At 41.4% G+C, this 12,632-nt stretch overlaps 1 protein-coding gene across 5 annotated transcripts in view; it reads right to left on the reverse strand.

Moving 5' to 3' along the window:
- tmc6 (transmembrane channel like 6) overlaps window positions 1-12,632 on the reverse strand; it is a 31,350-nt gene that overhangs the window by 8,500 nt on the left and 10,218 nt on the right. For all 5 annotated transcript variants that reach the window (XR_010002953.1, XM_062970755.1, XM_062970754.1 and 2 more), the window contains 11 exons: window positions 12,262-12,386; window positions 11,319-11,450; window positions 10,985-11,143; window positions 10,218-10,323; window positions 9,937-10,030; window positions 7,948-8,202; window positions 6,122-6,315; window positions 4,920-5,064; window positions 4,119-4,274; window positions 2,349-2,521; window positions 498-579 (listed from right to left, as the gene is read on the reverse strand). Coding sequence is in view for 4 of the 5 variants with exons in the window: in XM_062970755.1 (XP_062826825.1) it covers window positions 498-579; window positions 2,349-2,521; window positions 4,119-4,274; window positions 4,920-5,064; window positions 6,122-6,315; window positions 7,948-8,202; window positions 9,937-10,030; window positions 10,218-10,323; window positions 10,985-11,143; window positions 11,319-11,450; window positions 12,262-12,386 (1,621 nt within the window). In the remaining variant the exon portion in view is untranslated. The remainder of the gene's footprint in view (window positions 1-497; window positions 580-2,348; window positions 2,522-4,118; window positions 4,275-4,919; window positions 5,065-6,121; window positions 6,316-7,947; window positions 8,203-9,936; window positions 10,031-10,217; window positions 10,324-10,984; window positions 11,144-11,318; window positions 11,451-12,261; window positions 12,387-12,632) is intronic.

Raw genomic sequence — 12,632 nt, forward strand, 5'->3', positions numbered from 1 at the left:
ATTGATCTGAGAGATCTTTTTACTTGGCAGAATGAGGAACCTCCTGCCTCTGGCTTTTGAAGCGGGAAGGTTGCAATTGCTGCTGCGTGAATGCAGAAATGCTAACCAGCCCCAAATAACAAACAGCTTATCCTTTTGTTCCACAGATACACCATACTGTTTAGTTTAGCACTATCACTGCAATAGTTTGATTACAGAGCCCCATCTGTAATTAGCAACAGAAAAAGCTGCTGACATCAATGCCCTTTTCCCTTTCAAAAAGTTGCTTTTTGTGACTACAGCTGAAAGTCATGAGCAATCTTGGGGGAAGCTATCTGCGTGCCCACAGCAGTGCATACAGAACTAACAAGAGTAGGGAAAGACTCTTCTGTTCCAAGCATTCAAAGCTGCTTTGTGTATTTGGCCCATTGTTTAAACAAGTCACAAGAGCCTAGTCCTCATCATCTCTGGAGCTATTCCAGCAGCACAAAGCTTAGGGGTTACAAATTCCCACTGACCTGAATCTTTGAAGAGGTCACTTCCCGACTCAGCCAGTGGTAACAGAGCAGGCCTAGAATGACCATCTTAAGAATTAAGTTCCTGCAGACGAAAGAAGAAAAGAGTTTCTAGATCAAGGTAACTGGTGTCCCTGATTTCATCACATAAATCCTCTTATTATTAGGAGCAGGAGGAACTCTACCACTTTCAAAGCTGAAGAACTGTGAAAAGGAAAAGGATGACTCCCCGTGTTATAAACTGCAAATCTGTAGGGTTTAGTGGTGCAAGCTGTCTTATTCATTTATCTGCAACTGTGGCATTGTTATACCTAAGTAACCTAAAGGCACCAGATCCTGTCTAATCTTGAGTTAGCCCTGATTAGTACTTGGATAGGAGACTGTCAGTGAAAACCAGATATTGCAGGCTATAATATACACAGATGCTATAGGCTCTATTTCAGAGAAAGGAACTAGCAAAAGATACATAGCTTTGAATATTCATTGCCTGAGAAATCCCAGTGAAATTCATGGGGGTAATCAAAAGTCAACAGATAACCGAAGGCACATATATACACATGCAGATTCTTCAAACGAGTTCAGCCTCTTTCTCTGTAAAGTTATCCTTAGAAAAACTCTGACGAATAGGTCAGGGCGACAGACAGGGAGCGGGCCAAAGTCACTCAGTAATTTTGTGGCTCAATGGGGAGTAGGATTTGCATCTCCCAAATCTGAGCAAAACAATGTAAATCTTCATGTTCCACTGGTTCCATTCTAAAAGGACTTGTGTGTCTATTCTTGTGCCAGACAATGTTTTGGATTGTCCAGACTGAAGTGGTACTGAGGGATGGTTCTACTTTGCAACACAGTGTTGAAGTAGAAACCGTTTTTTGAGTTTTTGATTAAAAAAACTAGTGAAAATGTAGTAATGGGACCAAAACAATTAGCTCTATTTGCCTGAAAACTACACCATCAAACAAAACATTGGAGAAAGCAGAAGCCACCCGATGGAAGAAATATTTGTCATTAAAAAGTAAGAGTAATATTCCATCTTGACTTCTCCATAGTAATGATTTGTCAGTCCAAAGTAATGAAAGTTACCAGCTCAATAGATAAAAAGCAAGCCATTTTCTATAACCATTAAACTCAATCAATATGCTGTTTAGGTATTGACTGAATTTCCCGCTTTGCAAGAAAACCAGTAAAGATGTGAATATTGCTTATATGTCTTACTGATATGATAAATCTGGGTATATAAAAGCCTTCAAGAACCAGCTGCATAATAGATAATTCATTGAATCCAGCAGTTTCTGCCTCTATTTTGCAGTCTCTGTCCTAGACAAGATGGGCACCAAGCACTGGCATCATTAACCCATCTATGACCCATAATTGGCTTCCTCATACCAAACCACAAAATGAAATTCAGCAACAAATTCAGTGTTATTACTTCTTCCTTTTTTCTGCAAGACCCAGAAATGGCATGTTCTACTTTATGGCTGCTGCCTTGATCCCTGATGCTAATACCCAGGTCCATGGCTGTCGATGGTGCTCAAATCCCTTTCTGGTACAGTGTAGGCAGGAAAGATATAAACTACTACAAATAGAAAAGAGAAACAAGATGTAATATGTCTCCCTTAAATCTGTGTTGCCTGCCTTATAAAAATGGGGCACTGAGATTATCTTGGAGAACAGATTTGTTCAGTGTTCTTCTTGGAAAAAGTAAAAAAAGAAAGGAAAAGGGTCTACAAATCCATACAAACCGGGGGACAACCTCAACACCTAGACTTCTGCTGGCAATGGCCAACACATACAAACTGCAGAAGTAGCAATATTCCCCATCCCCCACTTCATTTTAACTGTCAGGCTTTGGGTTACCTGCAGATAGCAACATACACCTCTAGGACTGGAGACTCCTGCTTCTCCCAAGCGGCCAGGAGGTTGTACATATATGGCACCAACAGGTTTATCAGAGACACCAGCAATGGCAGGAACAGCAGGAGGGCTTCTTTGCCAACACGGTTACTTGCTGAGAACTTGTCCTGGTGAACCTGGGGAAGAGAAGGAATTGCTCTGTGGGCTGCTTTGCCCTCACTTCAAAAACCATTTAGCTGGGAATTCTCTCAGTGCCAACTAGCATGTGCTGACTTGTTCATACAGTAGTCTCACTTATCCAACATTCGCTTATCCAATGTTCTGGATTATCCAATGCAGTTGGCCTTTTAGTAGTCAATGTTTTTGTAGACAATCTTTTCAGTACATTGGTGACGAATTCGTAAATACAATAATTACTACATAACATTGCTGTGTATTGAACTGCTTTTTCTGTCAAATTTGTTATAAAACATGATGTTTTGGTACTTAATTTGTAAAATCATAATGTAATTTGATGTTTAATAGGCTTTTCCTTAATCCCTCCTTATTATCCAACATATTCGCTTATCCAACGTTCTGCCGGCCCATTTATGTTGGGTAAGTGAGACTCTACTGTATTTAACAAAAGCTGAGTTGGACATAACAGAACAAGATTTAAAAGAACCTTTCCTGTGACATTACAAGACACATGGCAGGCATCTAAAGAAAATGGTGAAGGCCACAGCAGTACTGCAATGTCTAAAGAGTTTATTTTCTGGAACGTAGCCATTTACGTATCAGAAGTAGCAGGCTGCTGCTGTTGTGGCTGATTACGGAAGTTCTTGGCCTCATATGTGTTTCATACTAAAATAATGTAATAATACAATACAATAATGCAATAATGTAAATAATACAGCCCCATATCCACGAGACCCATACCCATATTTTCATATACCCACATTCAATAAAATATGCTATCTCTAGGAATTTTCTAGGACCTTCAGGGCAACATGCTTGTGGACAATTTCAATAGAAAGGAGGAAACCATAAAAATGAACAAAATCTGGCTACCAGTATTTTAAAAAACTCTAAAAGCAGGACAGTAAATAAAGAACACTCAGAAAACAAAGGAATTCCAAACATGAAATAAGTAGGGCCAGCTAACACCTCCCAACAAAGGATTACCCCAGGCAGGAAGCAGCTAGACTTTGAAGCTGCAAGTCTATTCAGGGCTAATCAAAGTGTCCAATTGCAATATTCACACCTGCCTCAATCAGGCAAGAATTCTTCTCGCACCCTGGACATTCCACATATATATAAACCCCTTTTGCCTAGTTTCTAACAGACCTCATAACCTGCCATAGATATGGTGAAACGTCAGGAGAGAATGCTTCTAGAACATATCCATTCAGCCTGGAAAACTCACAGAACCCCATTTCAATAGGACACACTACTATTCATAATTTCTTGTTTCCACAGTAAGTTCAGAACCATATCCTCCACAGATGCCGGGGACTGTATTGTATTCAAAAAAATCCACACTGAATGTCTATTATAACACAGAAGAAAGCAAACTGCTGTTAGGTCAGCCATCAAGGTACCACCAGATCCTGTCTTTGGAAGAAATCTAGAACTGTAGCTCTGTGTGTAAAAGGCAACCCTTCAAAAAATAACTCCTACAGAAATACTTGATCCTATCTATTCATGTGACCAGAAACTTAGCCTACAGCAGAGGCTACGCATTCCCTCTTCTGCACCCAGCAAGGGACTCCAACTGCCAGAAAACTCACTCACCTGGTGGCTGTACTCTGAGAAGTAGTAAACACCAATGGCACAACCCAGAACAACACCCAGGGATACGGCCCAGCATATCAACAGGATGGCCATCCTTTGCAGTCTCTTACACAAGTTTAATGGATTCGATCTAGCCCAGTGTTCAGCCAGACACTCCTAAAAAAACAGAATAAACCCAAACATCAGGACAATATGTTAGAAAAAGTCCTAAAATATGATTGCCTAGGCCAGTGGTTTCCCAACCTTTGGTCTTCCAGATGTTTTGGACTTCAGCTCCCACAATTCCAAACAGCTGGTGAGCTGGCTGGGGTTCCTGGGAGTTGAAGTCCAAAAAACCTGGTGACCAAAGGCTGGGAACCACTGGCCTAGGAAGTCAAGGATCACAAAGAAGCTAAACTGCATCTTGAGGCGATGGTGCAGAGACATGTTGACTGTGGGATTCTGGGCATAAATATTTCAAATTCTGTGAACCCCAATTACCTAAGTCTTTAGAGGAACTCAAGTCAGTGATTCTAATGTGCTTCTGTCTAGAGTGAGATTTTTATATATATATATATATATACACACACAACATAAGGTAAAGGCAGAACTATTTTTGTTTTTATCAGATAGTTTGGAAAGTTATCAACACCATAGCCCAAGATGCTTTGGATATGCCACTGCCTTGGAACTTCTTTGTACGTATTTTCTGTGGCCCTGGAGCCAAAAATGCAGGCATTTGGTTTCTGGAGTCCTCTTATTCTATCTATTCAGGGGACCAGTTTCCTACTTCATTTAATTGTTGAATTTCTATAGCCTTGCCTTCAGCTGAGTGCAGATGTTTTCACTCTGAAGTAGGACGGAGCGTTTCTGGATCACCTTGTAGTCCCAGGCACAGAAGACCTTAACAGCCAGCTCCCCTGATGCACTGCCCACTCGGTAACTCTCCCCAAAGGAGCGAGACATACTGAAAAGGGAATATACCATACCAGACTATATGATTAGGAATGCCTTTTTTAAAAAATCCTGTAAGCAAAGTCCTATACAATCTTTCCATTTTAGCTGAGATCCAATAAAATGGATCAGCAGTAGTAAGTAAGTACACCCGACTGATTGCAATGGGGCTTACATCTGGGTAGAAATGCATGGAACAAGTGGGGTAGGAGAACCAGGGCTTGCAGGACATTTTCATTGGCACAGAAAGTGATATCAACCTCTCCTTCACCTTTGGGCTGCTTTCTTCTTTCTGCAGGAGCAGGTAGCTGGTGGCAAAATGTTTCAGATTTTGGGATGCTTCAGATTTCAGACAAGGAATGTTCAACCTGTACTGACTGGCCTTGTATTATACACTCATGTTTTACATCTGAAGTATGAATAAAATAACCTTGACTTTTAGTGTTGTTGCTGATAATATATTAGAATTTTAAAATTGTAGTACAGTAGAGTCTCACTTATCCAAGCTAAACGGGCTGGCAGAAGCTTGGATAAGTGAATATCTTGGATAATAAGGAGGGATTAAGGAAAAGCCTATTAAACATCAAATTAGGTTATGATTTTACAAATTAAGCACCAAAACATCATGTTATACAATAAATTTGACAGAAAAAGTAGTTCATTATGCAGTAATGTTATGTTGTAATTACAGTATTTACAAATTTAGCACCAAAATATCACAATATATTGAAAACATTGACTACAAAAATGGTTTGGATAATCCAGAAACTTGGATAAGCAAGGCTTTGATAAGTGAGACTCTACTGTATTTGAATTAGAAAAGATTTTCCAATATTATTTCTGAGCATGGCTCCTCAAAAGCAAGAGCCATTGAGAACAATGATTTTCCCTCCAAGTGTGTATGAACAGAATACAGGCAAGAAGGAAAACAGAAACTGATGGGGATTACTATGATTTTCAAGCAAATGTTCAAAAGCAAAAAATTGTGGTGGCCAATATGTTTCTGATCCAGAAGAAAGAACGAAAAATATGCCATGTCCTGTGCAGGGTGAGCAAGGGGTGCATCTCACCTGTAGACCAGAAGAATGCATGTCACAAAAAAGGAGACCCCAGTGACAAATAAGTAGGCCAGGGGCATGTTGTAGGGCAGCTGGACCTGACTGGGCTGCCTGCAATGTGTGACATTAGAGCTGGAAGCACAGGGGTCATTCAGTGTGAAATTACTGTAGTAGCCGTAATACAACAGGGTGTGAGTGAAGTATCCCTGTGGAGAGAAGAGAGAAAATTATCCTGGTCTCTTGCTTTGACACTTGATGGCCATTATATGAGACAATTGACTCATGTAAATCGTCCATCAAAGCCAGAAGGAAATTAGAGTTCGATCCTACACTCAGTCATGGAAACCCACTGGGTGAGCTTTGGTAGAGTCACATACCCTAAGCCCCATAAAACCTTGTGATAGGATGTCCTTAGGGTCACTTTAAGTCAGAAAAGACCTAAAGGAATTCAGCAATAACAAATGGTTCATCAAAGCAGTTAACATCAGAAGCTTTACATCTCCTCTAGTAATCTACCAGAATTGAAGAAACATAGGAGTATACCATGCATCATTTTACACATCCATTGTGTAGTTCATACTTTTTAATAGTGTCAAAAGCGACTTGAGAACATACGGCAAGTCACTTCTGGTGTGAGAGAATTGGCCATCTACAGAGACATTGCCCAGGGGATGCCTGGATGTGTTACCATCCTGCTAGGAGGCTTCTCTCATGTCCCCGCAAGCTAGAGCTGACAGATTCACCCCATCTCACAGATTCAAACCAGCAACCTTCAAGTCAGCAACCAACCTTCAGGTCAGCAATCCAGCCAGCACAAGAGTTTAACTAATTGCACCACCGCATCCCCTGCATAGTTCATACTGCAGAGATATGAGGTAATGAGCATGCAGGTGTACATTACACTCACATTTCCATAGTCTAATGGGTAACTGCTGTATATTTGGTCAGGACGATACCATCACATTTTGAGTTAACAGTTGGTCATTCTATTCTGCTATGGCCTGAAGCCTGACTTTCCCAAATAGTGTGCATGTACAATTTAGATGGGGGGCAGGAGGGAGGTAGAGATACATATTTAAGGCCTACAACAGAGAAAGGCAACCCCTGAGGATGGGGAAGTTGGATTGGCTCCCTCTGAACCCACTAGTGCAGTGGTTCTCAACCCGTGGGTCCCCAGGTGTTTTGGCCTACCCGTGGGTCCCCAGGTGTTTTGGCCTAGAAATCCCAGCCAGTTTACCAGCTGTTTGGATTTCTGGGAGTTGAAGGCCAAAAACATCTGGGAACCCTAGGTTGAGAAGCACTGCACTACTGCCTGTATGCCAGTTCTGGAGCAGCACAGCTAATCATGGACAACAGTTGGCTAAAATAAAGGCCCTTGAATTTTCATTCAAAACAAGGCGTGTGAAGACCAATTTATGGATCACATCACACTTCCAGGAAGCTTTTGGGAGCAACAATTTGCTCAAACTGAGAAATATGCTCCACACTCTTCTTGCTTTACAGGAAAACTTTGAGTAACTTTCCTGGTAGCAAATTCAGTAAAATTCAGAATTTGCAGACAATGGGCAACTTTCAAAAATGTGTGGGTGAGAGTGGTCTACATGTTCCTATTTCCTTCTCACAATAGAGAGGTATTATGTCTTTCATTTGCGTTTGGGAGAAAAACTCTCATGAGACAAGCAAGCCATTCTGCTGCATCTTTTTTCTTAATCCATGGTGGGAACAAGGAATAAGGTAAAAGGCATATTTATATTTTCCAGCACATGTCACACGTAGAAGCACAATGGATTGTTCTAACAATGTTAAAAGCACACACAATTTATTCGATGAATACTCACTGCTCCAGTGAAGAGCTCGAGCCCTGTAAAGGCTTCTCTGTTGTGTGTGGCAGGAGGGTAAGCAGCCTGCATGGCAACTACAAAGACCAGCAGAATCAGGAACAAGAAAAAATTAAATGTAAGCAAAGTCTTGACGAACAGGAAATAAGAAAGGATGCTGGATCCAAAGCGACCACTGATCTGCTTGAGAGAATAATGCCATGGCTGGAGAGTGTGAAGGAGGGACAGCAGGCTGTACCAGAGATTTCGGAAACCCTGTAAGGAAAATAGATATGAATGGAAAAGCTTTTCAGTTCCAAAGATGGTCTAAGCTATCTTGGACTAATGGGCCATTTGGGCCTTTTTCCTATTGGCATTTTTGAAGTGTTTTAAAACCATGCATTCAAGTATATCAAACATGCAGTTGTTGCATTGTTCCTCTAATACAGTGGTTCTCAACCTGTGGGTCCCCAGGTATTTTGGCCTACAACTCCCAGAAATCCCAGCCAGTTTCCCAGCTGTTAGGATTTCTGGGTTGAAGGCCAAAACATATGGGGACACACAGGTTGAGAACCACTGCGTTTAATATCTAGATGCTAAAATAAGATACATCAAAGAAGCAAATTGATAAAACTTGCAAAGCAGCTGATAAAGAAGAAATGTCAAAACAGCTTTTTCCCCGGGTCTAGCTTATTATGAACTGAGATGTTCAGTCTCTACAGAGAGTGATTTCTCCAAACATAAACAGAGACTTATATGTAGTCATGTTGAAGAGAGAACTGCCATATCTTCTCCTCTGCTTGCTCTTAAATGGTTGCCGAGAAGCACTTTGCTTATGCAAAGTGAAACGAAATAGTAACAGCCTCCACTTTAGATGAGGAACACTTTGTATTAAGCCACTCTTTGAGCATTTTTGCATAGCAAACGGGATGCTTCTTGGTTAACCAGAATGAGTGAGCCAAAGCCCATCTTTCCTATTTTTCCAAATTCTCAGCATCAAAATTGACCTGCTGCCGTTTTTCACAAACTCATCGAACTCATCGAACAAAAGTCTGCTCCCTTTGTACCAATCACTATCATGACAAGGGATGAACCGTTTCTTTCTGCACTCCATGTAATAACTCAGATTTTCGTAAAGCATGCTGAGATCAATAGCAACTCTGAGGTTGGCAAAGAGACAAAAGCTAAAAGCTCTCACAGTTCTTACAACTTAAAAAAATCCATTGATTTCATGAAAGAACTTTGTAAAAATTTCTTTCCAACAGCAGTTGGAACATAGGAGCCACACTTTCACCCCAAGGAGACTCCAAATGTGGGCTTAGAGGTTTTCTGGTACATTTTACCTTTATTATTTATTAAATTAATTTGTCTTGCCCTATTTTGTAAGATCCCCCTAGAACCAAATCCCATAGTAAAGGTAAAGGTTTTGCCTTGATCTTAAGTCTAGTCGAATCCAACTCTGGGGGGTGGTGCTCATCTCCATTTCTAAGCCAAAGAGCTGGCATTGTCCATAGACACCTCCTAGGTCATGTGGCCAGCATGACTGCATGGAGCGCTGTTACCTCCCTCCCGAAGCGGTATCTATTGATCTACTCACATTTGCATGTTTTCGAACTTCTAGGTTGGCAGAAGCTGGGACTAACAAAGGGAGCTCACTCTGCTCCCAGGATTCAAACCACCAATCTTTCAGTCAGCAAGTTCAGCAGCTCAGTGGTGTAACCCACTGCGCCATCAGGGGGGCCTAAATCCCATAGGAGTCTTGGAATCAAATCTCAGCAGGAGCCAAAGACTCACTTCACTTGGTGAAGGAATGAAACTAATATCTGTTCTTATTTGTGTGAAAATTTGCAATCAATTAGCCTTGGTAAGAAGGTTGAGGGTGAAATCTATTAGCAGCATCTGCCCTAGACATGAACATAGAATACACACCTCCCTGTTTTGAGATTATGAGTACCAAACTAGATGATTGTTCTTATACTACATAGGTAGAACAGATGGATAATGGCTTACTATAATGATGTGGTATTTAAGCCGGCTGCACTGTGACAAAGGAGCAGTCGTCTTGGGTTTTTGCAAGGTCCCTGAGTAGCCACTTGAATCGTGCCTACAAAAGAAATAAGCAGGCAGATTTAAAAGCACTCCAGAAAAGTTGTTGCTTTGAACAGAATTATGAATTCCCCATGCTGTTTCAGGTTCAGCCCCTCAATCTGATCCCCACAATGCTTTTTCTTTGTCCAGAAAGAGCTAGTGGCCAGAAAAGGTAGAACCTAAGGATGCATAAAAGCACTTACCTGAGTCGGCGCTTTTCGGTCAGACTTAGAGGCATTGCTTGCAGCATGTTAATGCGCTGATTTGCTGGTAGGCTCCGAAGTTCTTTCACCAATAAGGCACGCTTGGCTAGGAAGGAAAGCACATAGGTAGCAAGAGGTCAGAAATCAGGGAGACAGAAACAACAGCATTCCCCATAGACACACATTTTGGCAGCAGAAAGAAAAAACAACTCAAAGGAGAACCCCTCTAATATATTCCACTTTGGATCTAGGCACCATTAAAACAAAATAATATTAATAATACAGAGAAATAGTGGCTGACAACAAGAAAATAGAATGTTTATGGTGAAATGTGCCAGAAAAGTGAGCACCATCACTCTTCTGGACATCATATCTGGAAAACCTATAGAGCTCCTGTCTCTTCTGGTGAGGAAGTCAGATTTTTACAATGTACCAGTAATACCAGGAGAAAGGGACTGGGTGATGAAGACATCTGAATGGAAGGATAACATATGGTAGATCTGGGATTTATCTGGCCCTCCACATAGTACACTGACGAAGTCCTATGATCCTGCAACATTGCTTTTACTAGCTAAGGCTGATGGGGATCACAATCAAACAATATATGGAGGACCACTTACTCATTCCTGTATCATGCTAATCACTAGTGTTAGCTATTTACATTTATAGCACATAGTTAGTAGCCTTGGGGAAGCATTGCTCCCAATTCCCTGGAACTGCCTCCTTGCCCAAGAGTGCCATCCTCCTAGCTCTTTCAGCCAACTTACTTTCTTCCTCCTCCTGACCAGAGTCAAGCTCTAGATCAAGCTGCCGAACACTGGGCCGTGCAGAGCGGGACACTTTTTGCAATGGTACACGGCTGCTCCTACGGCGCAACCTGGCAGTGCGATTATAATACTGGGACAGGATGGCTCCTCTGCTACGGCCTGCAAGCAGAACAGAGAGGCACAAAAAATGATGAGTACAGCCCATCAAATAGACAGCTATTGCTCTACTAAGCTCTTGAGCATTCAGGTCCCAGAATTTCAACTTGTGTCTGTGGCTTTTGCTTCATAAAAGGAAGCAGACCAGATGCCTCCATGCAGGTTCACTCCAACTTACCAATGGTTCTGCTCGGCATGCTGGCAAGGATCCTCAGTGTGGCGGAGGAGAAATCGGGATGTTCCACTGTTTCCTCTGGCGATTCCCCAGCCTCCGACCGTCGGGGAGAAGAAGCCACGTAAGCCACATTCTCTGGACAGGTGTGAGAGGAAACAGATCTTCTTTACAAGAGAAAAAAGGTGTCTATGCTAAAGATAGTGCCAATTTGCGCTGCTAATCTAATCTGCAAATGTGTACAGATGGTTTTCATAAAACACAATTAGGCTGCCTACCGTGCAAGTGGTAGATTTTGCATTTTTAAAGAAATCTGTTTTTGAAGCAGTCACAGAAAGATAAATAAACAGGACGAGAGTTGGTTTCTAGGATTGCTTGCTTGTTTCCACAACTTTTAAGATTCAGTGTTGTTAACAAATTAGGTTTCAAGGAATTCTTAGGCTTTCATAATGATCAAATGAATTTTCACAGCACATTCTGCTATCTAGCCTAATTCCTCTATGACCATAGGAAATCCTCTCCAAGTGATTTGTATAGTGAAAAACAAATATTTAACAGTTTGTAATACCAGAACTGGTTCTTTTGCAGCATCAGTACTTGCTGGGGAGATGTCATTGTGGGTTTACACACAACTCCATCTCTCACGGCTAATTACAGCATCTGGAAAAGATCACTGAATTTTACATTCACTGGTTTTCTCCAGAAACTTTGTAACCTGTGACATGTTTTACTTTTTAATTGCTAATCCAAATGTTGTTAGTAAAAACAGTCTTTTCCCTAGTTGATAATTCTACCTGCCTCAGAGGAAAAGACTTAACAGAAAAAGCTACTTCCAGTAAATATGTTTCACTTCCACCACTATTTCTGTTTCAACTATTTCCCTGCAATGTTTCTGAAATGAATATACCCACCCCTTAAACCTCAGCACTGCAGCTGTGACCTGTCTCACCTCTGCCCCTTGAAGCCAGATCCTCCATCTCCACCATCTCTTGTTCAGCCAACTGGCTCTGCTCCTGGATGAGCTGATGGAAGGAATCATGCACGGCACCTTCATCATATGGACTTGTGTCCTCGCTGTCAAGAACAAAGAACCAGGGAACAAAACTATACAACTGGCATGTTTCCTAAAAGGACATTATTCTAGCTCACACTTGATTCATGTGGGACAATACTATAAGTCAGGTACATAGCGAGAAAGAGGGAGAATTATGTTTAAGAACAGATAGAGCCTGGCAAGTGTCTTTTGTTCCTTTCAGCCATCATAGTTTCTGTTCTGAACAATGAGCTCCCATATGCCTCATGTCTATATTTCGAAATACG

The sequence above is a fragment of the Anolis carolinensis genome, chromosome 2 (genome assembly GCF_035594765.1).
Source record: "Anolis carolinensis isolate JA03-04 chromosome 2, rAnoCar3.1.pri, whole genome shotgun sequence".
Taxonomy (NCBI): Eukaryota; Metazoa; Chordata; class Lepidosauria; order Squamata; family Dactyloidae; genus Anolis; species Anolis carolinensis.